The 25,344-nt window shown below is 41.6% G+C and overlaps 1 protein-coding gene and 1 pseudogene across 2 annotated transcripts; one reads left to right on the top strand and one right to left on the bottom strand.

Moving 5' to 3' along the window:
• Positions 1 to 18: 18 nt before the first annotated feature.
• Positions 19 to 2,236, top strand: LOC143563296 (receptor-like protein EIX2). Its single transcript, XM_077050867.1, has 3 exons — positions 19 to 1,510; positions 1,598 to 2,015; positions 2,221 to 2,236. The coding sequence occupies exons 1-3, from the start codon at positions 19 to 21 to the stop codon at positions 2,234 to 2,236; spliced, it is 1,926 nt and encodes a 641-aa protein (XP_076906982.1).
• A 172-nt stretch (positions 2,237 to 2,408) lies between these two features.
• On the bottom strand, positions 2,409 to 4,310 carry LOC143563287 (membrane-anchored ubiquitin-fold protein 6-like; annotated as a pseudogene). Its single transcript, XR_013140643.1, has 3 exons — positions 3,993 to 4,310; positions 2,811 to 2,981; positions 2,409 to 2,527 (listed from the first exon to the last, which is right to left on the bottom strand). The product of XR_013140643.1 is annotated as a membrane-anchored ubiquitin-fold protein 6-like (transcript).
• Positions 4,311 to 25,344: the final 21,034 nt, after the last annotated feature.

The raw sequence follows: 25,344 nt of genomic DNA, 5'->3' as shown, positions 1-25,344 counted from the left end.
AATCAACTCACAAAGATAATGCCAAAATCATTGGGTAACCTATGTAATTTGAGAGATATTAGTTTGTCTGGTAACAATTTTGGTAATATTAGTTTAACATTTCTTCTTGAAAGTTTTTTTGAGTGCAAATCACCTAGTTTGGAGTCGTTGTTCATCTACGACTCGAGACTTTCTAGTCATCTACCAGATCAACTTGGGCAATTGAAACATTTGGTGTACCTTGTACTTGAAGACAACGGTATTGTCGGCACAATTCCAGATTCCATAGGACGGCTATCTTATCTAAAGCACATTGATCTTGGTGGAAATCATATTTCAGGCCAAATTCCGTTCTCAATCAAAGGATTATCATCATTGGAGGATTTAGTTGTTTCAAATAACCAACTAAGTGGCAGCCTTCCAGAGAGTCTCGGTCTACTTTCAAATTTGAAATATTTAGATATTTCTTATAATTTGCTGACAGGTATTGTGACAGATGCTCATTTTGCCAGCCTAAACAGATTGAAACGCCTAAATGGAGCAGGCAATAACTTGATCCTTAGACCGCGCCACGCAAATTGGCATCCCCATTTCCGGCTAGAGATCTTGATTTTAAGTTCTTGGGATATAGGGCCTCAATTTCCCTTGTGGTTGACACAACAGAAGGATTTAATGCTATTGGATATAAGCAACACACAGATTTCATCAACAATGCCTCTTACGTTTTGGAGATACTTCCCGAATCTACATTCTTTAGACATGTCACAAAATTATATTCAAGGAAGATTGTGTGGTATCCCTAGTACCATTATGGTACTCAACGTGAGTTATAACAAGTTTAGTGGACAATCAAATAGTTCATTAACACTTTTCCTGGATTTGTCATATAATTCATTTGTTGGATTGTTACAGCATCTGATATGTCCTTATGGTGGAAAACAACTCGAGGTTCTTAATCTTGCAAACAATCATTTATCGGGTCCAATTCCTAATCGTTGTTGGGAGAAGTACCCGAATTTGACGTTCTTAAGCTTGGAGAACAACAATTTGTCTGGTAAGATTCCAGTAACTGTGGGATCTTTATCTTACTTGACATCCTTAAGCATGTGTAACAACAAGCTTTCCAGAAGACTGCCAACTTCTCTAAAGAACTTGACAAATTTATCGACCCTCCAGTTGGCTAAAAACAAATTTGTTGGTAGAATTCCAACATGGATCGGGACAGAACTCTTGGCTTTAAGAATTCTGAACCTCAGATCCAACAATTTTCACAGAACTATAACTCGTGAGCTTTGTTATCTTACTAGTATTCAGATCCTTGACCTTTCTCATAATAATCTATCAGGAGATATACCAAGATGCTTTAACAATTTCACTATCCTCTCCGGAAAAGAAGTTATTTCAGCTGATAGATTTATCTTCCTAGCATACAACATGAGAGGCGTTCTTGACAGTGCTTCATTGGTGATAAAAGGACGAGAAGACAGATATAGAACCATCCTCCAGCTAGTGATTATTCTGGACCTCTCAAGTAACAACTTATCCGGGAGTATCCCAAGTGAGATAAGGGCTCTCCAAGCGTTATAGTCTTTGAACTTATCAAGAAATCAACTGACAGGGAGTATCCCAGATCAGATTGGAGATCTAAAATCACTTGTATCATTTGATGTGTCGTTTAGTCAACTTTCTGGTACACTTCCCATAAGTTTGTCAAGCTTGACTTTCTTGAGCAGTTTCAACGTGTCTTACAACAAATTTACAGGAAGAATCCCAACAAGCACGCAACTTCAAAGCTTCAGTGAGTCTTGCTTCTTTGGCAACAGACTTTGTGGAGATCCGTTGATTAAAAGTTGTGCGGTTGCATTACCAAATGATGGCCAAGAAAAAGAGGAGAAGGATGGATCACATGGATCAGACTGGGGTTTGATTATTAGCATGGTGACCAGATTCATTGCTGGTTTTTGGGTCGTGTTAGCTCCTTTGATAGTCAACACCACGTGGAGGATTGCATATTTCGGTTTTTTGAGAGATTTAAGGTACATGGTATGTGATGTCGTTCGTAAGTACTGGTGTAACATGTTTTATAAGCACTAAAAGAATGTTGTAAGGTTGTCATATGTTCGGTTTTACATTTTTTATGTCATATGTTTGTAAGTACTTTTGAAAGGTTTCACTTTTACTGTGTAATAATATACCTTTGATATTGCTGAATGAATAATGTTTATAGTATTGATTTTGTAGAACAATTGCAGAATGAATACCTTTAATAACTATAACTGTTCTGAATATATATATATCATAATATGTTCATAATGAATAATAGGCAAGCTTTAACAAACAAAGGTATCCAAAATGTATGTAACAAATAAATCAACCCATGAATTTTCTTGTATCTTTAACACCTTTTTGATCTACAAAGCTTCTATATTGATTCATATACCAACACAAAATCATATTTTCCTGAAATGTGATTTAAAATGGATGTATAAGCTTCAAAGGATCGAGCAAGAACAACCGCCCTTTTTCAGTGAGCCTTCCCGCAATCTTTCTGTAGCAAATTCAGAGAGTAAATTGTTGTTAGAACCGTTGACCTGTTGACCATTACGACACAGGGTTGACTTTTGATGTCAAACGGACAAATATTTAACTTCAAAACTCGTATAAACTTGTCTAATGCCAACAAATTGTTACTTTATTAATATTGTAATACTATAGCTTCTGCAATTATCTAACAAAGTAACAAACTACTGATCTTTTAAAATAATATATATTATATGTACATAATGTAAGAACATAAATCTAAGGTTTGATTAATTTGTAAACAAACTTACCACTTTTTTTATCAGCGGTTGGAGGGCGCAAGACAACAAGCATAGTAATGACACCCCCGGGAATTTCACTGACCGGAGATCTTGATTCCGCAAGAGTTTTATCGTTTTCCAATATTTTTCCCGCGTTTATCAGCTTCACATCATTTATTGTTTTAGGCCCATTTTCTTTGTCTGTGAACACTCGTAAGTTAAAAAGATTATCAGCAAAGAAACTTTGTAATATTTTCACAAAACAAACGAACATATGACAAAACGTTGTTAAATCATGCAAATAAAGCTTTTTTTTGGGGTTTCTTGTGATCATAGTTGTGTATGTGATGATTATTAAACCTAGCATAATAAAGATTTGATTAATATTAAAGCATTCTTAATAACCATACAGTACTAGAATGTTACAATATTATATATCCTAGAGGAGATGATAAACAAGTATAGAAAACCTTGCACAAATTAATTAACATTATAATTGTTAGTTTATACATCAATCCATAATCTTTTTTTAGTTTTTCTTTAGCTTTTCACTTCAAGTTTAAGACTAGGGAGTGCAAACGAGCAAAGCCGCTCGTGAGCTACCAGAGATCAGTTCGATAAAAAGCTCAAAACAAGCCAAACCTTATCGAGCCCGGGCCTCATATAAAGCTCGTTTCGTTATTGGGCTCGAGCCTTGTATGGGAAGATCGTTTAGGCTCATTGAGCCTTAACGAGCCTAGTGTACTTTTAAATTTTTAACGCTTTTGAACTTATTAATTTCACACTGCATAGCCAAGCTCGTCACCTTGAGCTGCGCTTTGGTTCATTTAAGCAACTGCACACGAGCTCAAGCGGGCCCTAGGCTCATTAAAGGTCATCTCAAAATATACAAATAACAACTAAATATGTATTAAATTCATTATTGATAAATAATAGACGAGAATAATAGACGAGCAGAGTTCAAGTTTTATAAAAAATCTTGAAACAAGCCGAGCACTCGCTCTTGCTCTCGTAAGTAAGTCAAAGCGAGCCAAGCTCGAGCTCAGCTCATTTACTAATAAGACTTTTTACCACAAATAGTTTCAAGATCAAAGTCTTAACATGTAGGCAATAAAGAACCTAACTACATACATCATAAAAATCTATAAATCTTGATAACAATAACAATAATAATAAGAATAATAATATTAATAATGATGCTATTGATTTAACCTTTGGGCCATTGTGATATAACCTTCTCTTTCAAAGATCCAACAGTTGTTACAGAACTGTATTTGTACCATCAGCTAGCCTAAATTTGACCTGTATTAGTTCTTCATCTGCCATTAAAACACACCTTCAAGAACCCACTTCAGATAACCATAACCCAGTTGGGTTTCTTCAAAAAAAGATTAAAAAGATTCAATCTTTTTCAAGATTTAAAGAAAACCCAAGATTTTCAAGAAAGAAAATAAAGAAGGAATGAAGCAAGAAATTTAAAGGGAAGAGCAAGGTTTAAATGGGGGAAGAATAAAACCTTTGGTGTCTAATATTTTCTGAATTTAATATTTAAGATATTATTTTATTATTATTATTATTATTATTATTATTATTATTATTACATGTACTTAGAGCCGAGGGTCTCTCTGGAAGCCACCTCTTTATTCCTTTGGATAGAGGTACGGTGTGCCTACATCCCACCCTCCCCAGACCCTACTTATAGCTTTGCTGTCGGTGGGATTTTACTGGGTATGATTGATTGATTGATTGATTATTATTATATTATTATTATTGTTTTTTAAACTTTTTTTTGTTAATGTGACCTAGGTGAAATAATAAAGAAGAAACTTGGTGTTCTATATGAACAAGGTTTTATTTCAACCCCATTATTTAGTTTCAGCAGCACTAGAGTTATTATATGAGATTAGGTGGCGGCCAGTTGGATCATTGAACTAAACGAGTTTTATCTCACTATATCGTTATGCCTTCAGTCGAGCGTTCAAGTGCGTTGGCCTTAGGTGAGGGGTTTCTCCATATCAAAAGACGAGTGTATCCTGATATGGTGAATTAGCTAGCAATTCTTACGTAAGGTCATATAATATCCACGGGAAAGCTCTAAGAACATTTCATTGATCCAATTCTTACGTAAGGTCATATAATATTCGATGTAGGTCGCCAGGACCGAAAATATGGTCAGATACGTTGAATAGCCCCATACTCAATTTTTTCGAGCTGACGGTGAACCTTCCCCTTTGGCCGTAGTGGCAAAATTTCGAACGTGCCACGGGAAAGGTCTATGGACGTTTCATTGATCCGATTCTTTCGTAGGGTCATAAAATATTCGATGGAGGTCGCAAGGACCGAAATTATGGTCTGATTCGGTGAATAACCCCATACTAAAGTTTTTCGAGCTGACGGTGATCCAACCCCTTTGGCCGTAGCGGAAATATTTCGAACGGGCCACGGGAAAGCTCTAAGAACATTTAATTGATCCAATTCTTTCGTAGGGTTATAAAATATTCGATGGAGGTCGCCTGGACCGAAAATATGGTCAGCCTCGGTGAATAGCCCCATACTCAAGTTTTTCGAGCTGACGGTGATCCAACCCCTTTGGCTGTAGCGGAAAAATTTCGAACGGTCCACGTGAAAGCTCTAGGAATATTTCATTTATCCGATTCTTTCGTAAGGTCATAAAATATTCGATGGAGGTCGCCTGGACCGAAAATATGGTCAGATTTGGTGAATAGCCCCATACTCAAGTTTTTCAAGCTGACGGTGATCCAGCCCCTTTGGCTGTAGCGGAAAAAATTCGAACGGGCCACGGGAAAGCTCTACGAACATTTCATTGATCCAATTTTTTCGTAGGGTCGTATAATATTCGATGTAGGTCGCCAAGACCGAAAATAATATCAGATTCTGAATAGCCCCATACTCAATTTTTTCGAGCTGACGGTGAACCTACCCCTTGGCCAAGTTGCAAAATTTCGAACGTGCCACGGGAAAGTTCTATGGACGTTTCATTGATCCGATTCTTTCGTAGGGTCATAAAGTATTCGATGGAGATCGTAAGGACTGAAAATATGGTCCGATTCAGTGAATAGCCCGATACACAAGTTTTTCGAGCTGACGGTGATCCAACCCGATACTCAAGTTTTTCGATACTCAAGTTTAATAGATCCAATTCTTTCGTAGGGTCATAAAATATTCGATGGAGGTCGCCTAGACCGAAAATATGGTCAGATTCGGTGAATAGCCCCATACTCAGTTTTTTCGAGCTGAGGGTGAACTTACCCCTTTGGCCGTAGCGGCAAAATTTTGAACGGGCCACGAGAAAGTTCTAGTGACATTTCATTGATCCGATTCTTTCATAGGGTCATAAAATATTAGATGGATGTCGCAAGTATCGAAAATATAGTCAGATTCGGTGAATAGCCCCATACTGAAGTTTTTCGAGCTGACGGTGATCCAACCCCTTGGCTGTAGCGTAAAAATTTCGAACGGTACACGGGAAAGCTCTAAGAATATTTCATTTATCAGATTCTTTCGTTAGGTCATAAAATATTCGATGGAGGTTGCCTGGACCGAAAATATGGTCAGATTCGGTGAAAAGCCCCATACTCAGTTTTTTCGAGCTGAGGGTGAACCTACCCCTTTGGCCGTAGCGGCAAAATTTCGAACGGGCCAAGAGAAAGTTCTAGTGACATTTCATTGATCCGATTCTTTAGTAGGGTTATAAAATATTCGATGGATGTCGCAAGTATCGAAAATATGGTCAGATTCGGTGAATAGCCCCATACTGAAGTTTTTCAAGCTGACGGTTATCCAACCCCTTGGCTGTAGCGGAAAAATTTCGAACGGTCTACGAGAAAGCTCTAAGAATATTTCATTTATCAGATTCTTTCGTAAGGTCATAAAATATTCGATGGAGGTCGCCTGGACCGAAAATATGGTCAGATTCGGTGAATAGCCCCATACTCAGTTTTTTCGAGCTTAAGGTGAGCCTACCCCTTTGGCCGTAGCGGCAAAATTTCGAACGGTCCACGAGAAAGTTCTAGTGACATTTCATTGATTCGATTCTTTCGTAGGGTCATAAAATATTCGATGTATGTCGCAAGTATCGAAAATATAGTCAGATTCGGTGAAAAGCCCCATACTGAAGTTTTTCGAGCTGACGGTGATCCAACCCCTTGGCTGTAGCGTAAAAATTTCGAACGGTCCACGGGAAAGCTCTAAGAATATTTCATTTATCAGATTCTTTCGTAAGGTCATAAAATATTCGATGGAGGTTGCCTGGACCGAAAATATGGTCAGATTCGGTGAAAAGCCCCATACTCAGTTTTTTCGAGCTGAGGGTGAACCTACCCCTTTGGCCGTAGCGGCAAAATTTCGAACGGGCCAAGAGAAAGTTCTAGTGACATTTCATTGATCCGATTCTTTAGTAGGGTTATAAAATATTCGATGGATGTCGCAAGTATCGAAAATATGGTCAGATTCGGTGAATAGCCCCATACTGAAGTTTTTCGAGCTGACGGTGATCCAACCCCTTGGCTGTGGCGGAAAAATTTCGAACGGTCCACGGGAAAGCTCTAAGAATATTTCATTTATCAGATTCATTCGTAAGGTCATAAAATATTCGATGGAGGTCGCCTGGACCGAAAATATGGTCAGATTCGGTGAATAGCCCTAGACTCAGTTTTTTCGAGCTTAAGGTGAGCCTACCCCTTTGTCCGTAGCGGCAAAATTTCGAACGGGCCACGAGAAAGTTCTAGTGACATTTCATTGATCCGATTCTTTCGTAGGTCATAAAGTATTCGATGGAGGTCTCCAGGACCGAAAATATGGTTAGATTCGGTGAATAGCCCCATACTGAGTTTTTTCGAGCTCACGGTGAACCTACTTCTTTGGCTGTAGCGGAAAAATTTCGAACGGGCCACGGGAAAGCTCTAAGGACATTTCATTGATCGGATTCTTTCGTAGGGCTTATAATATTCGATGGAGGTCGCGAGGACCGAAAATATGTTCAGATTTGGTGAATAGCCCCATACTCAATTTTTTCTAGCTGGTGGTGAACCTACCCTTTTGGCCGTAGTTGCAAAATTTTGAACGTGCCACGGGAAAGCTCTAGGGACATTTCATTGATCCGATTCTTTCGTAGGGTCATAAAATATTCGATGGAGGTCGCAAGGACTGAAAATATGGTCTGATTCGGTGAATAGCCCGATACTCAATTTTTCCGAGCTGTCGGTGAACCTATCCCTTTGGCCGTAGTGGCAAAATTTCGAACGTGCCACGGGAAATATCTAGGGTCGTTTCAATGATCCGATTCTTTCGTAGGGTCATAAAATATTTGATGGAGGTCGCAAGAACCTAAAATATGGTCAGATTTGGTGATCGCCCCATACTCAAGTTTTTCGAGCTGACAATGATCCAACCCCTTTGGCTGTAGCGGAAAAATTTCGAACGGGCCACGGGAAAGCTCTAAGAACATTTCATTGATCCAATTCTTTCGTAGGGTCATATAATATTCGATGTAGGTCGCCAGGACTGAAAATATTGTCAGATTCGGTGAATAGCCCCATACTGAAGTTTTTCGAGATGACGGTGATCCAACCCCTTTGGCTGTAGCGGAAAAATTTCGAACGGTCCACGTGAAAGCTCTAAGAATATTTCATTTATCCGATTCTTTCGTAAGGTCATAAAATATTCGATGGAGGTCGCCTAGACCGAAAATATGGTCAGATTCGGTGAATAGCCCCATACTCAATTTTTTCGAGCTGACGGTGAACCTTCCCCTTTGGCCGTAGTGGCAAAATTTTGAACGTGCCACGGGAAAGGTCTATGGACGTTTCATTGATCCGATTCTTTCGTAGGGTCATAAAATATTGGATGGAGGTCGCAAGGACCGAAATATGGTCAGATTTGGTGAATAACCCCATACTCAAGTTTTTCGAGGTGACGGTGATCCAACCCCTTTGGCCGTAGCGGAAAAATTTCGAACGGGCCACGGGAAAGCTCTAAGAACATTTAATTGATCCAATTCTTTCGTAGGGTTATAAAATATTCGATGGAGGTCGCCTGGACCGAAAATATGGTCAGATTCGGTGAATAGCCCCATACTCAAGTTTTTCGAGCTGTCGGTGATCCAACCCCTTTGGCTGTAGCGGAAAAATTTCGAACGGTCCACGTGAAAGCTCTAAGAATATTTCATTTATCCGATTTTTTCGTAAGGTCATAAAATATTCGATGGAGGTCGCCTGGACCGAAAATATGGTCAGATTTGGTGAATAGCCCCATACTCAAGTTTTTCAAGCTGACGGTGATCCAGCACCTTTGGCTGTAGCGGAAAAATTTCGAACGGGTCACGGGAAAGCTCTACGAACATTTCATTGATCCAATTCTTTCGTAGGGTCATATAATATTCGATGTTGGTCGCCAGGACCGAAAATATGATCAGATTCTGAATAGCCCCATACTCAATTTTTTCGAGCTGACGGTGAACCTACCCCTTGGCCGTAGTTGCAAAATTTCGAACGTGCCACGGGAAAGTTCTATGGACGTTTCATTGATTCGATTCTTTCGTAGGGTCATAAAGTATTCGATGGAGATCGTAAGGACTGAAAATATGGTCCGATTCGGTGAATATCCCGATACTCAAGTTTTTCGAGCTGACGGTGATCCAACCCCTTTGGCCGTAGCGGAAAAATTTCGAACGGGCCAAGTGAAAGCTCTAAGAACATTTAATAGATCCAATTCTTTCGTAGGGTCATAAAATATTCGATGGAGGTCGCCTAGACCGAAAATATGGTCAGATTCGGTGAATAGCCCCATACTCAGTTTTTCGAGCTGACAATGAACCTACCCCCGTGGCCATAGCAGAAAAATTTCGAACGGGCCACGAGAAAGCTATAGTGACATTTCATTGATCGGATTTTATCGTAAGGTCATAGAATATTCGATGGAGGTCACCAGGACCTAAAATATGGTCAGTTTCGGTGAATAGCCCCATACTCAAGTTTTTCGAGCTGACGGTGATCCAACCCCTTTGGCTGTAGCAGAAAAATTTCGAACGGGCCACGGGAAAGCTCTAAGAACATTTCATTGATTCAATTCTTTCGTAAGGTCATAAAATATTTGATGGAGGTTGCCTGGACCGAAAATAGGGTCAGATTCGGTGAATAGCCCCATACTCAGTTTTTTCGAGCTGACAGGGAACCTACCCCCTTGGCCATAGCGGCAAAATTTCGAACGGGTCACGAGAAAGCTATAGTGACATTTCATTGATTCAATTTTTTTGTAAGGTCATAAAATATTCGATGGAGGTCGCCAGGACCTAAAATATGGTCAGATTTGGTGAATAGCCCCACACTCAAGTTTTTCGAGCTGACGGTGATCCAACCTCTTTGGCTTTAGCAGAAAAATTTCGAACGGGCCACGGGAAAGCTCTAAGAACATTTCATTAATCCGATTCTTTCGTAGGGTCATAAAATATTCGATAAAGGTTGCAAGGACCGAAAATATGGTTAGATTTGGTGAATAGTCCCATTGTTGGTGCATAATGTCAGTAGTTCAGTATCTAGTGTTTTGTATGTGTCTGTAATCGTGTTAGATCGTTTGTTTTGGTTTTGGATATTGTGTCACACAAGTTCGCCTGGGATGTAGGCGAACTTGTAGACAAGCGAAGTTGTGACAACTTCGCCTAGTCTGTTAGGCGAAGTTGTCGAGGATTATATATTCCTCACTTCGGTTTGTTTTGTTTAAGTTTTTTGGAAGAACGTGTAAGTGACTTTTGAGATCACGTGTTGAAGTGTTGCAATACAACGTGTTTCTTAGTATTGTAACGTGTGTTTGTGTATCGTCTCAACGTATTATATATCTTACGCTCGTATCGTATTACGTGGAGATTCCGCACCCTCGTGTTACGAGATATTCCTGTGTAGATCCGACTAGGAACCTACAAGTGGTATCAGAGCCTTAGGCTCTTATGCTATGGTTCGAGATCTGCGTTTTGGTGTTTCTGGCTCGTTTCTGATGTGTTTTTGACCGAACAGCCGCCGTAGGCGAAGTTATTGGGTTCAGGCGAAGTTGTCGCTAAAATTTTAGGGTTTTGGCGAAGTTAGTAGCCAAGCGAAGTTAATGAGGGGCGAAGTTGACTTTTAGGCGAAGTTATAGCCAGGCGAAGTTAATGAGTGGCGAAGTTGACTTTTGGGCGAAGTTGACTTTTAGGCGAAGTTAAAAAAAAAAGTGTTTTAGTTTTCGTCTGTATGGCCAGGTGTACACGATTATTGTGAGACCGAAAGTGTTGTTCCGACAACGAGTGAAACTTGGTATCTCTTGGTCTTGCGTGTGAACAAATACGTGTCAACTCTGGATATGGAGTTGAAGTTGTTAATGGGATATTGATTGAAACTGGATATTGACACATATTTGGGTGTTTTTGGGCAAAAGAAATTGTTGTTGTTCGAGGTTGACCAACTGAAGAAAGTCAAATTTTGTTCGGGTTTTCGTCATTACTGGATTGCGGTCAGAGCATATTATTATGTTATTTTCAAGGCGTTCGAGAATTGGATTCTGTTACGATTTTGGAACAAGTTGGATTTAATCGGGAATTAACTTGTTTATGTTCTTGATCGTTATCCCTGGTGATTGAAGATGCTTCGGATTAATTAATGGTCATGTGTGTTAGATTCTGTCAAGGTGGTTTTGCGATGAAATTGATCACTTGATGTTGAGTAGTTGAAGATTGAACCTTATCTTATTATACAATTCCGACGTGTTGGTGAAGTTGTGGAGGGAGCACAACTTCACGTGTTGGTGAAGTTAGAAGAACTTCACGTGATTGGTTGAGATGATCAATTAGGCACGGGGATGCATGTTATGTCAAAGATCTCGATCGATATAGTCGGAGGAGCTTACACTGAAGGGGAGATCTGATATGGAAGACGTCGGGTGATTGGTAGATTTGTGAAGCTACAAGACAGTTTCAGACACGGCTGGTTGAAGACAGGATGGGATGTTGCATGTATATGTGAAGTTCAAGTTTGAAGATCACAGTGCAATTGAGTCCTACCAGAAGAAGAAAACAGAAGATCATCAGTTAAGGGGGTGTCTGTTGGTGCATGTTTTGTAACAGATGATCTTTTGTGTTTGTTAGAATTGAGAGCAACGGTCAAAGGGGAGTCTGTTGGTGCATTTTGTGACCGTCGCTATGCAATTCTGACCAGCGGAGACGAAGTGGCGAAGTTAGAACAACTTCGCCATAGGCGAAGTTAGAACAACTTCACCAAGTGGCGAAGTTAGAACAACTTCGCCATAGGTGAAGTTGGAACAACTTCGCCTACATGCCCAAGCCCAAGCCCGCGAAGTTGGTTATATATATATGTGTGTGTCTTGTTTAGGGTTTAGTATCCAGATAGTTAGAGTTTTGGTGTTTCAGTTCAATTGTCTAGAGAGAAACAGAGAGGTAGATTCGTGTGGGACGGCCCGAGGTAGAGCTCACCTCGGGTCGGACGTGTTTTGGTTTATGTTCGGTTTGTAACGTGGTTTGGTTATTATATAAAAGATCTGCAGATTCGTTTATTCCATTCGTGTGTTTGTTCGTGTATTTGTATGTGTGTAATCGTGTTCTTCGTCTTCTACACCATTAAACGAGTCTAGGAGGATTCCGCACTCCTAGACCTCGTGCGGATCTCGTATCGATCAGCGACGCCCCGGGGGGACTTACAAGATCTGCAGATTCGTTTTTTTAAACGAAAAACAAGGTTACTCGGGATTGATCATCCCATTTAGCTCAACAAGATTTTGAAAACGGGATCGGTCAAACGCTTTGGTAAAAAGATCGGCGAAATTATCCAAAGAGTTAACCTTTTCAAGCACAATTAATTTCTTCTCAGCACAATCCCGTATAAAATGATGATGAATGTCAATATGTTTAGTTTTGTTGTGTTTGACGGGATTGTTAGTTACTGAGATTGCAGCAGTGTTATCAATGCAAATAGGAGTTTGAGTGAAATTCAGACCGTAATCGCGTAATTGTTGTTGTGTCCATAGAACCTGGGAGCAGCAGTTCGATGCTGCCATGTACTCTGCTTCCCAGGTGGAAATGGCTACTGAGGTCTGCTTTTTGCACTGCCACGACACCAATCTTCCTCCCAGAAACTGACATCCACCGGTTGTTGACTTCCTGTTCTGATTGCAACCTCCGTAGTCAGAATCTGTGTAAGCTACCAAATCCAGTTCTCCCCCTTTCGTGTACCACAATCCCAACCTAGGCTTGCCTTTGTGATACCGCAATATTCTCTTCACTCCCTTCATGTGAGATTCCTTCGGGCTTGCCTGAAAACGAGCACAAAGACAAACTGCAAACATAATATCAGGTCCAGATGCAGTTAAATACATTAAGGAACCTATGATTGCTCGATATTGGGTGGGATCCACGTCTTCATCACTGTCAGAATCAGCACCCAGTTTGTGGTTGACGCAAACTGGAGTATCAAATGGAGTGCTATCCTCCATCTTGAAGCGTTTGAGTACGTCATGGACATATTTTGTTTGATGAATAAACATCCCATATTTCTTCTGATCAACCTGCAATCCCAAAAAGAAAGTTAATTTGCCCATGGCGCTCATTTCAAACCTCTTTTTCATGACTGCTTCAAATTCCTGAAACATGGCGACTTTTGATGCAGCAAAAATGATGTCGTCCACATAGACTTGCACTAGTAGAAAATCTCCCCCTTTTCTCTTGACAAACAGCGTGCTGTCGATCTTTCCTCTTCGAACCCATTCTCAAGCAAGTAATCGGACAAGGTTGCGTACCAGGCACGAGGGCCTGATGTAGCCCATATAATGCTTTACTCAGTTTGTACACATGATCAGGAAAATCTGGGTCAGGGAAACTCGGAGGTTGTTCAACGTACACCACCTCATCGACTTTACCATTAAGAAAGACACTTTTTACATCTAACTGGAACACCTTCATCTCTTTGTGTGCAATAAATGCCAAAAATAGTTGAATTGCCTCCAATCTTGCCACAGGAGCAAACACTTCATTGTAGTCGATTCCTTCTTGCTGATTAAACCCTTTTACTACCATCCTTGCCTTGTTCCGTATGATTATTCCTTTCTCATCTCTCTTACATTTAAAGACCCACTTTGTACCAATAGCATTTACATTCTTTGGTTTTTCAACTAATTTCCATACTTCCATCTTCTCGAACTGTGCTAACTCTTTTTGCATGGCTTCGACCCACGCGCTATCCTTTAAAGCCATTTGATAATTCTTTGGTTCAATCTGGCTGATGAAGCAGGTGTACAAGCATTCATTTATAATACCCGTGTCTTTAATGCTTGCGTAAACACATGTGTGTTCATCCAAACTTCTTCTTGTTTGAACACCGTCAGACAGATTACGTATCACATTCTCCAAAGGGTGATTTTTGTGAATTGCAGTAGTCTGAACCGGACCGACTTCCAGATTGTTTTCTAAATTCGAAGAGAGTTCATCAGTGGGTGATTGCTGTTGAGAGTGAAATGGATTGTAGAATTCTTCTTCAGTAGAGGAAACCGGAGTGTGAACGGCACTTGACGAGGAAGGTTGACTTTCATCGTATCGCGGAAGTGGCATAAAATTTTCCTCCTCGTCATACAGAATCTGTGAAGCAATTTTCTCATCAACTTCTGCAAAAACCAAGTAAGGCATTTTAAAAGATTTGTCTGGTTGTTCTCAGGCGAAGTTAGGGTTAGGCGAAGTTATACTCAACTTCGCCTGATGCTTATCTCATTTAATTTAATAGTACTAAATTGTTATCAGGCGAAGTTAGGGTTAAGGCGAAGTTGTACTCAACTTCGCCATATGGGTAACTTCGCCTGCACATAAGATGTTATCATAACTTCGCTCATGGTAACAGACGAAGTTATGATCTGCTACGACAATGTTCTAACTTAGACCGTTTGTTGTGCAGATATGGCTGCTGTAGCAGGCGCTGGTGGTGCTGGTGGTGACGAAGGTGGTGACAACAACCGACATTTCTTTCCGGGTCACAACATGTACATTACTTTGGATCCGGATGCTAGTGGTATCGACGGTTATCGCGAGATCATCTCCTTCCTAGTTCGCTCACGTATTTTTCACGCTATTATTACAACTCTCCCCATTTCTCTACCGAATATTGAAGATTTCTGGCGAACAGTAGAATATGACTGTAGAGTTGAGCCTCCGGTTATGCGCGCCACAGTGAACAATCAGGTGGTGCAGTTCTCAGCAGATCAGATCAGAGTCGCCTTGCAGTTCGGGGCTGAAACTATAGATGATCCTACAGATTTTCCAGCTCCATTCAGAGATGGTGCATTTCTACGCATGGGCTATTCGGGTCCTTTGGGTGACACTCAAAGGCGAAAGGGAGTCTTACTGGATCAGTGGCGTTTTCTTATGCACGTGATGATTGTGTGCATGTCGGGTCATAAAGCTGGTACTGACGGTATGGGGGCAACGATGCAATCTGCTATGACAGCTCTGACTTACAACAAGCCCTACAGCTTCAGTCAGATGGTGTTTTATGAAATCGATCGTCAGAGACGCGCGGTCGCTCGTGAAAGATTTTTAATGTACCCGAGATTTTTATAGATGATTTTGAATCATGTAGCCCCTACGCTACCTCAACGACGTCCCATCCGTTATGTTGAGAGTGTAAGCAAGAGGATCTTTGCGCAATGTAGATCGTCAAGTGCTCGCAGCAAACCAGAGCTTCGTCCGCGGCACAATCCATTGTTTGGTTATTTGGTGAACCCTGCTTATATTGCTCCTATTGGAGATGAATTTCGGGACCCGACACCGCAACAGGCTGATGCTCCTCAACCACCACCTGTGGTACAACAAGCATTGCCTGCTGATCCTGTTGCAGCTCCGAAGGAACAGGTAGATCTTGAAGCTGCTTTTGGTGGCCAAGGGTTCTTTGATATGGAGCAAATTGATCCAGCTGCAGAGGTTCAAGCCCCAGTAGCTGAGGCTTCTGGTGTAAATGTTTCGATGGTAGCTACGTCTATAGCAGATTCTGAGAGAACCGACTCTGACTCCTCCGCTGATGATATCGCTGAAGCACATCAGATTCTAGTCAGCCAAGAAAGAATACATGGCAAGCGAAAGAAAGACTCGGATGACAGTGAATCTGACTTCGAGGAGGAGTTAGAACAGTTGATACGACGATCAAAGAGAGTCAGAACTGGTGAGGGATGGGGAGCTGGTGAAAGCTCAAGGGTGGTTCGTTTCTCTCCACCCTCGTTATCTGGTATGACCATGGTTCCTGTTTCTGTGTCTGTGACAGTACCGATATCCTCCAGTGTTTCCGTGGTGACAACGTCATCATCATTTGGTATTCCACCAACCACGTTTCAGTTTTCGACTCCGGAGATAGTTTCCTTGCCACCTCCTACTATTACTCCATCGGAGGTTGTTGCAGGATTTGTTGAGTCCACGTTGGTTGCTACTGCGGGGTTATCTGTCACAATACCACCCGCGGTTACTTTTCGGTCTGTTTCTGACACTCCAGCAAGTTTGGGAATACCTCCACCTTATGCTCAAGACATTTCTCATATGCGGTTTGATTTTGATGATACCTTATCTGATTCTGAAAGGATAACGGCTTTTGAAAGGGTGGTGGCTGAACAGTCAAGAATCAATCTAATCCTGACTCAAGCTATCCAGCGCCTTGTTGCAGAAAATCAGATCCAATCGTCCCTCCTTGTTGAGCACGGTAAACTTTTTGATGCTCTAAAACAGTTCTTAGCATCTCAGGGGGAGACGAGCTGCAAGGGCGATGAGTTGAGAACAAAGAAACGACATGATAGAGACGATGATCCCAGTGCGTCGAAAGGTGCAGGTGGTGAGTTTATAAGAACTGAACAAACTCTTGGTACTTCCACATCTCAGGGGGAGTCAACTGGTACGGCAGGTGGATCAGGTGGTGAAGATGTTGTGGTTGTGGATGATGAGGAAATGTTGGATGATGATGGTGTGGGTGATGATGATGTGTTACCTGTTGAGGAGATTGAAAAGATAGGAGAACAGATTGTGGTTGATAGTGAGATAGTGGAAGGTGAGATTGTGGATGACAGTGTAGAACATGATATTCCAGACGTTGACAAAGTGAATGTGAGTCAAGATATGGATGTGCCAGATGAGTCTGAGTGGGAAGAGCAGCCGAGATGGAAAGAAGGCTACGCTTAGTGGTTTGTAAAGACAAAGAAGCCAGCGGTTCCAACCATGTTCAAAAAGAGTTACAATATCAAAGGGTATGCTGAGTCGAAGAAGGGTATTATTTGCCGGCTGTATGATGAGCAGTTGAGGTTATTTGTGATTAAACGCTTTGATGGGATTCAATATTTTAAGAGGATGTTGAGATCTCTCAATACCTTGCCTGAGTGTGAGGTGAAGGATTTGGCTAAATTGGGGTTGATTAATAGAAGTGATGATAATATGGCCAGAATAATTGGGAAGATTGTGTGGAAAGAAAGTGTGAAAGAGAAGAAGTTTGAGCTGTTAAAGCCTCAGAAAGGGAAGCTAGTTGAAGATAAGGAAAGAGGAATGCGAGCTGATGGCAAACCTTGGATGGTGATGAAATATAAGCCGGTTCGGTGTTTGAAAGAAGTGTCGATGAAGACAATGCCCAAGGATGTTTTAAAGAATCTAAAGTGGTGGTATGTTGATAGCCAAACAGCTGAAGCGGTTATGGAAGATGAAGATGAACAAGAAGTTCTGAGAGTGTATGATCCCATGCACTTGGTAAATTTGTCTCAAGCTGACTTGCAGGTGCTAAATGATAAGAAGATATTCTATATTCCTGCATGGAAAGATGAAGCCAAGAAGTACTAGAGGGTGGTCTCTGTTTGTGTCAGACAGGGCGTTCATGCTTGAAGACGGATGACACGAGATTGTTGGGATTACTAGACACGAGAATGAAGATAGAGATATGAAGCTATTGCCAAGGGGGAGTCTGTTGGTGCATAATGTCAGTAGTTCAGTATCTAGTGTTTTGTATGTGTCTGTAATCGTGTTAGATCGTTTGTTTTGGTTTTGGATATTGTGTCACACAAGTTCGCCTGGGATGTAGGCGAACTTGTAGACAAGCGAAGTTGAGACAACTTCGCCTAGTCTGTTAGGCGAAGTTGTCGAAGATTATATATTCCTCACTTCGGCTTGTTTTGTTTAAGTTTTTTGGAAGAACGTGTAAGTGACTTTTGAGATCACGTGTTGAATTGTTGCAATACAACGTGTTTATTAGTATTGTAACGTGTGTTTGTGTATCGTCTCAACGTATTATATATCTTACGCTCGTATCGTATTACATGGAGATTCCGCACCCTCGTGTTATGAGATATTCCTGAGTAGATCCGGCTAGGAACCTACACCGATACTCAAGTTTTTCAAGCTGACGGTGATCCAACCCCTTTGGCTGTAGCGGAAAAATTTCGAACGGGCCACGGGAAAGCTCTAAGAACATTTCATTGATCCAATTCTTTCGTAGGGTCATATAATATTCGATGTAGGTCGCCAGGACTGAAAATATTGTCAGATTCGGTGAATAGCCCCATACTGAAGTTTTTCGAGATGACGGTGATCCAACCCCTTTGGCTGTAGCGGAAAAATTTCGAACGGTCCACGTGAAAGCTCTAAGAATATTTCATTTATCCGATTCTTTCGTAAGGTCATAAAATATTCGATGGAGGTCGCCTGGACCGAAAATATGGTCAGATTTGGTGAATAGCCTCATACTCAAGTTTTTCGAGCTGACGATGATCCAACCCCTTTGGCTGTAGCGGAAAAATTCCGAACGGGCCACGAGAAAGCTCTACGAACATTTCATTGATCAATTCTTTCGTAGGGTCATATAATATTCGATGTAGGTCACCAGGACCGAAAATATGGTCAGATTTTAAATAGCCCCATACTCAAGTTTTTCGAGCTGACGGTGATCCAACCCCTTTGGCTGTAGCAGAAATTTTCGAACGGGCCACGGGAAAGCTCTAAGAACATTTCATTAATCCAATTCTTTCGTAGAGTCATATAATATTTGATGTAGGTCGCCAGGACCGAAAATACGGTCAGATTCGGTGAATAGCCCAATACTCAATTTTTCCGAGTTGACGGTGAACCTATCCCTTTGGCCGTAGTGGCAAAATTTCGAACGTGCCACGGGAAATCTCTAGGGACGTTTCAATGATCCGATTCTTTCGTAGGGTCATAAAATATTCGATGGAGGTCGCAAGGACCGAAAATATGGTCAGATTTGGTGAATAGCCCCATACTCAAGTTTTTCGAGCTGACGGTGCACCTACCCCTTTGGCCGTGGTGGCAAAATTTAAAACGTGCCACGGGAAAGCTCTAGGGACGTTTCAATGATTCGATTCTTTCGTAGGGTCATAAAATATTTGATGGAGGTCGCAAGGACCTAAAATATAGTCAGATTCGGTGAATAGCCCCATATTCAATTTTTTCGAGCTGACGGTGAACCTACCCCTTTGGCCGTAGTGGCAAAATTTCGAACGTGCCACGGGAAAGCTCTAAGAACATTTCATTGATCCGATTCTTTCGTAGGGTCATAAAATATTCGATGGAGGTAGCAAGGACCGAAAATATGGTCCGATTCGGTGAATAGCCCCATACTCAAGTTTTCGAGCTGACGGTGATCCAACCCCTTTGGTCGTAGCGGATAAATTTCGAACGGGCCACGGGAAAGCTCTAAGAACATTTCATTGATCCATTTCTTTCGTAGGTTCAAAAAATAGTCGATGGAGGTCGCCTGGACCGAAAATATGGTCCGATTCGGTGAATAGCCCCATACTCAAGTTTTCGAGCTAACTGTGATCCAACCCCTTTGGCTGTAACGGAAAAATTTAGAACCGGCCACGTGAAAGCTCTAAGAACATTTTGTAGGTTCCCAGCCGGATCTACACGAGATATCACGTACTACGCAGGTGCGGAATCCCTACGTAAGACGTTACGAGTATAGAAAACAATACGATTAACACATGATAATCAAACACGTTGTATACCAACCTTAAACACGTGATACGAAGATCACTTGATTACAGACTCTCTCTGACTCGAATACACGAAAACTGTAAAACTGAATTAATTATTAATAAGCCGTAACAGATGGCTTATATAATCACGACAACTTCGCCTGGCATGTTCAGGCGAAATTGTCACTAACTTCGCTTGTCTAACAAGTTCGCCCATATCAGCGAACTTGTTAGCAACTTCGCTTATACAAAACATAAAATATTACAAACGCAATTACAGACACTAGACACTGAACTACTGACATTATGCACCAACAGACTCCCCCTTGGCAGTAGCTTCATCTCTTTAGCTTCAATCACGTGTCTTGTAATCTTCAACCTTGTATCTTCACGCATGCACTCCTTCTCGAACACAAACCGACACAACTCTTTGATATTTCCTCGCCGCGTCTTTCCAAGCAGGAATATAAAAGATTTTCTTCTCATTGAGCACCTGCAGATCAGCTTGCGATAAGTTTACCAAATGCATCGGATCGTAAACTCTTAGCTCCTCTTGTTCATCCTCGTCTTCCATCACTGCCTCAGCTGTCTCACAATCTACAAACCACCACTTTAGGTCTTTAAGCACATCCTTGGGCATAAGCTTCATCGGTACTTCTTTCAAACACCGGATCGGTTTATACTTCATGACCATCCAAGGCTTTCCATCAGTTCTCAAACCTCTATCCTTGTCTTCAACAAGTTTTCCCTTCTGTGGTTTTAACAGCTCAAATTTCTTCTCTTTTATACTTTCTTTCCATACAATTTTCCCAATAACTCTAGCCATATTATCGTCACTTCGATTGATTAACCCCAATCTGGCTAAGTCTTTCACTTCACATTCCGGCAGTGTATTAAACGATCTTAACCGTCTTTTAAAATACCGAACACCGTCATACCTTTTAATCACGAAGAGCCTCAACTGCTCATCATAGATCCAGCAAATAATCCCTTTCTTCGCTTCAGCATAGCCTTTAATGTTGTAACTCTTCTTAAACATTGTAGGGACCGCCGATTTCTTCGTTTTGACGAACCACTGAGCATAGCCTTCCTTCCACCTAGGCTGCTCTTCCCATTCAGACTCATCGCTTCCAATCTGTTCACTCATATCGGCTTTCTCAACATCTGGAATGTCATGCTCTACATTCTCTTCTACTATCTCTCCCTCTTCAATCTCTGTATCCATCACAATCTCTTCACCAATTTTCTCTATCACATCACTCGGTAGAATATCATCATCACCAACCAAGTCATCAACCATCTCCTCTACGTCCACCACCACCACATCATCACCAGCTGCAGATGTCGACTCCCCCTGAGTTGTGGAAGTTCCAAGAGCTTGAGTAGTTCTTGGTAGCTCACCACCTGCATCTTTCGACGCATTGGGATCATCGTCTCTATCATTTCTTCTCTTCGTCATCAACTCGTCGCCTTTACAGCTCGTCTCCCCCTGAGATGCCAAGAACTCCTTGAAAGCATCTATGATTTTTCCATGTTGTACCAGGAGGGACGACTGCATCTGATTCTCTGTAACTAGGCGCTGAATAGCCTGGGTCTGGATAAGATTAATCTTTGACTGCTCTGCTACGACCCGTTCCAGCGCTGCTATTCGTTTTGAGTCTGATAGGGTTGCATCGAAATCGAACCTCATATGCGATAAATCGTGAGTGTACTGAGGAGGGATTTCCGATGTCACCGGGACCTCAGAAGTAGAAATAGACGTAACCGCAGGTGGTATCGTCATTGATAACCCTGCAGTGGTCACAACAGTCGACTCGATAAAGCGTGCCACGACCTCCGATGGAGTAACGGTCGGAGGCGGCAACGAAACCATCACGGGAGTCGAAAGTTGGAAAGTAGTGGATGGGAGGCCAAATGTAGACGAGGTAGCCACCACGGGAACACCCGTAGCGCTTGGCCTTGTAACCTGTAGTGACGAGGGAACCATTGTCATACCGGATAGTGCTGGTGGAGTGAAACGTACCACCCTAGAGCTCTCACCGGCTCCTGATCCTGCACCTATCCGTTCCCTTCTTGACCTTCTTATCAGTTGTTGTACCTCTTCCTCATAATCAGACTCGTCATCATCATCTGTTCTCTTTCTTTTCCCATGTAGTCTTTCTCGAGTCACCATAATCCGTCTGGCCTCTGCCACTTCATCATCAGAATCTGAGCCAGCCACCGTTGTAGCTGCCCTAGTAACATGCACAGTCGAAGCACGTTCAACCTGGACCTGAACGTTCTCCTCTGGATCCACCCGATCCATATCAAAGAAGCCTTGACCACCAAATTCTGCATCAAGGTCCACTTCCTCCTCCGGTGACACAACAGGAGCAGCAGGTATAGCTTGAGGTGCTCCTGCCTGTTGTGGTGCCGGGTCCCTAAACTCATCCCCACGAGCAGGCACATACTCCGGGTTGATTAAGTACCCAAAGAGTGGAGTATGGCGAGGACGAAGCTCAGGTTTGATCCTCGCACTGGAGGATCGACACTGGGCGAAGATCCGTTTATTCACACTCTCAACATATCGGATCGGACGGCGCTGAGGAAGTGTTGGAGCAACATGATCCAAGATCATTTGAAGGAATCTTGGATACATGATGAACCGCTCACGCGCCATCGCTCTTCGTTGACGATCAATCTCGTAAAAGACCATCTGACTAAAGCTGAATCGCTTGTTGTATGTCAGAGCAGTCATCGCTGACTGCATGGTCGCGCCCATGCCATCAGTGCCCGCCTTTCTCCCTGACATGCATACTATCATAACATGCATGAGAAAGCGCCACTGGTCAAGTAGGAATCCCTTCCTTCTCTGCGAATCCCCCAAGGGACCTGAATAACCCATCCTCAAAAATGCTCAATCGCGAAAAGGAGCTACAAACTCTGTCGGGTCATCCCTTGTCTCGTTTCCAAACCGAAGAGCCGCCCGGATATGTTCAGAAGAGAACTGAACCATCTGACCGTTGACTGTTGCGCGCATCACCGGGGGTTCGACTCTACAGTCGTATTCCATGGTCTGCCAGAAATCCTCAATGTTGGGTAAGGATATCGGCAGAGTTGTTGTAATGGCGTGGAATATCCTCGAGCGTAAAAGGAATGTGATGATTTCGCGGAAATCATCAACTCCGCTCGCTTCCGGGTCTAAGGTGATATACATGTTGTGACCCGGGAAGAACTGTCTTTGTTGATCACCTCCGTCATCACCGCCTGCACCACCTGCTCCAGCAATAGCAGCCATATCTGCAACAAACAGGTTAAGTTAGATAAACGTCAAAGCGAATCACAAGTTCGCCTGTTACCATGAGCGAAGTTGTGATCAATTCTGTATAGGCGAAGTTAAAGGTGAGGCGAAGTTGGAAAACAACTTCGCTTCAACTTGAACTTCGTCTGAAAATAGTTAAGTAAAATGTTCCAGGCGAAGTTACGGATAACTTCGCCTAATCACAACATCGCCTCATAAACTGTTTCAAAATCAATAATCAGGCGAAGTTAAACCTCAGGCGAAGTTACGGATAACTTCGCCTAAACTGTAACTTCGCCGAATTTGAATCGGCAACAGTTAGGATTTTGAACGACGTGTAGATGATGATTTCGGAGATCAAGGACTCCGAAATACATGATTTTATGAAGTTTTATACGTTCAAGTGGTTTACTATCACGTAAAAACAAGTTTGAAAATCGGGTTTTTAGGTTTCAAATAATCGAGGTCACGAAACGGGTCGTATCGACCTGTGATAATCATTAACGACAATGATTATACGAATATGGAACCCTACACACCTTTAATCGACAATGAAATTGAGAAAGAAACACAGAATGATTGATGATAATAGAATCGATAAGTTCGCCGAGGTTTCTGTGAGTATAAGTTCGCTGGGTTTTGAAATAAATGAACAGTTTGACCTTTAAAGTCCTTTATATAGGGTCACAGATGTATCGGCGAAGTTGTGGATAACTTCGCCTATCAGGCGAAGTTATGCAGAACTTCGCTGAAATTAAAAATTTTTCAAAACAAACCCCATAATTTGAACAATTTGCAACTAAGTTAGAAAACATCCTTTAAAGCGTTAAATGAAACGATCAAGACCAAGTAACCAGGTATAAAATCATACAACTCCAAAAATAAAAAAACTTTTAAAATAAAGGTACATGGGATCAAATTTCAGTCTCGACAGGGACTACCATGTTTTAGAAAAGATCCGAACAGGAATCATACTAATTTCGTGACTGTCACACAGATCCGTGTTCAGCTGTATTATGACATAAAGAAACAGGTTGTAAGCAGGTAATCTACTTAGAATGGTTTTCATCGTTTCTGTGATACGAGTTAAGTTCAATTAAGCTCAAAACTTAAGTGGGCAACAACTCAGAGATTATGATGCCTCCTATCTATTCTCAAAGCGTATTTGGCTTTCCCCAAGTCACCCCGAATTGACCTTGACCCGTAGTGTCTGATTAAGTAGTGATTACACTTCGATCTTAGACTCTGTTTCCCGTTCACCTTCTTGCGTCTTGATTGAGAATCATTAACCTTATGAACTCTAGAATACACACATTTTTATTTTTTTATTTTTTTAATCTAACATATATATACACAACTTCAAGTAGAAAATAACTGCAAGTCCCGAATCTGGATCACTGCAGTGTCTTGACACGCTATCTTCACGGGACTCAGAACACTCACGGGCTCGTGTATGACTGGGTAATCGCTTTTCTGCCTATCATTTGGAAAGATATGTATGAAGACATGCACAACTCTTAAGGAGTTTCCACATAAAATCGAGTAGATTTAGTTAGTATCACTTCTACTTTTACGCACCATAAAAGCTACCATGACATACAATGACTGTTCTAAAGACTTTTAAGCCTAATAACTTCACTAGTTAAGCACACAGAATCAGTATATCTATCACTTTCCAAGGTTGGACCAATTTTCTGTTAAACATAGTAAAGTAACTTCTTACGAAGTAGTAGACTTGAAAAAATGATTTCATCTCCCGAAAAGAAAAATTTAACTTCTATCGCCCCAACCAAATCAAAGTCTTCAGGTTAACGGCTATCCCGAAGATCCAATGGATCAGCTGGACCGACCACATACTAGTATGTGTCCTTCTAACTAAGTATGATCGACTAATTTTCAGCGAAAGAATGAAAACTCATCATAAACCGCCCCGGTCACTTTCAGTCATCTGGTTAATGGCTATCCTCATATTCTACAAGTAGAAATGAGGACCAAACATATCCTAAGACATGTCCTTCAAACTGAGGCAACCGACATAATTCTAAGCGATAGTGACGTATTTTTTTTAAACAAACATAAGAAAGCACGGTTACTCGGGATTGATAATCCCATTCAGCTCAACAAGGTTTTGAAATCTAGATTTGTCAAACGCTTTCGTGAATAAGTCAGCGAAATTATCTAACGTGTCAACCTTTTCGAGCTCAATCAGCTTCTTCTCAGCACAATCCCGTATAAAATGATGACGTATGTCAATATGTTTAGTTTTACTGTGCTTCACGGGATTGTTAG

Source organism: Bidens hawaiensis, unplaced genomic scaffold (assembly GCF_021521415.1).
Source record: "Bidens hawaiensis isolate Kalapana, Puna unplaced genomic scaffold, B.hawaiensis_p1.1 tig00021352_1, whole genome shotgun sequence".
Taxonomy (NCBI): Eukaryota; Viridiplantae; Streptophyta; class Magnoliopsida; order Asterales; family Asteraceae; genus Bidens; species Bidens hawaiensis.
The sequence above is the reverse complement of the archived record's forward strand: the minus strand, read 5'-3'. Positions and strand labels throughout refer to the sequence as shown.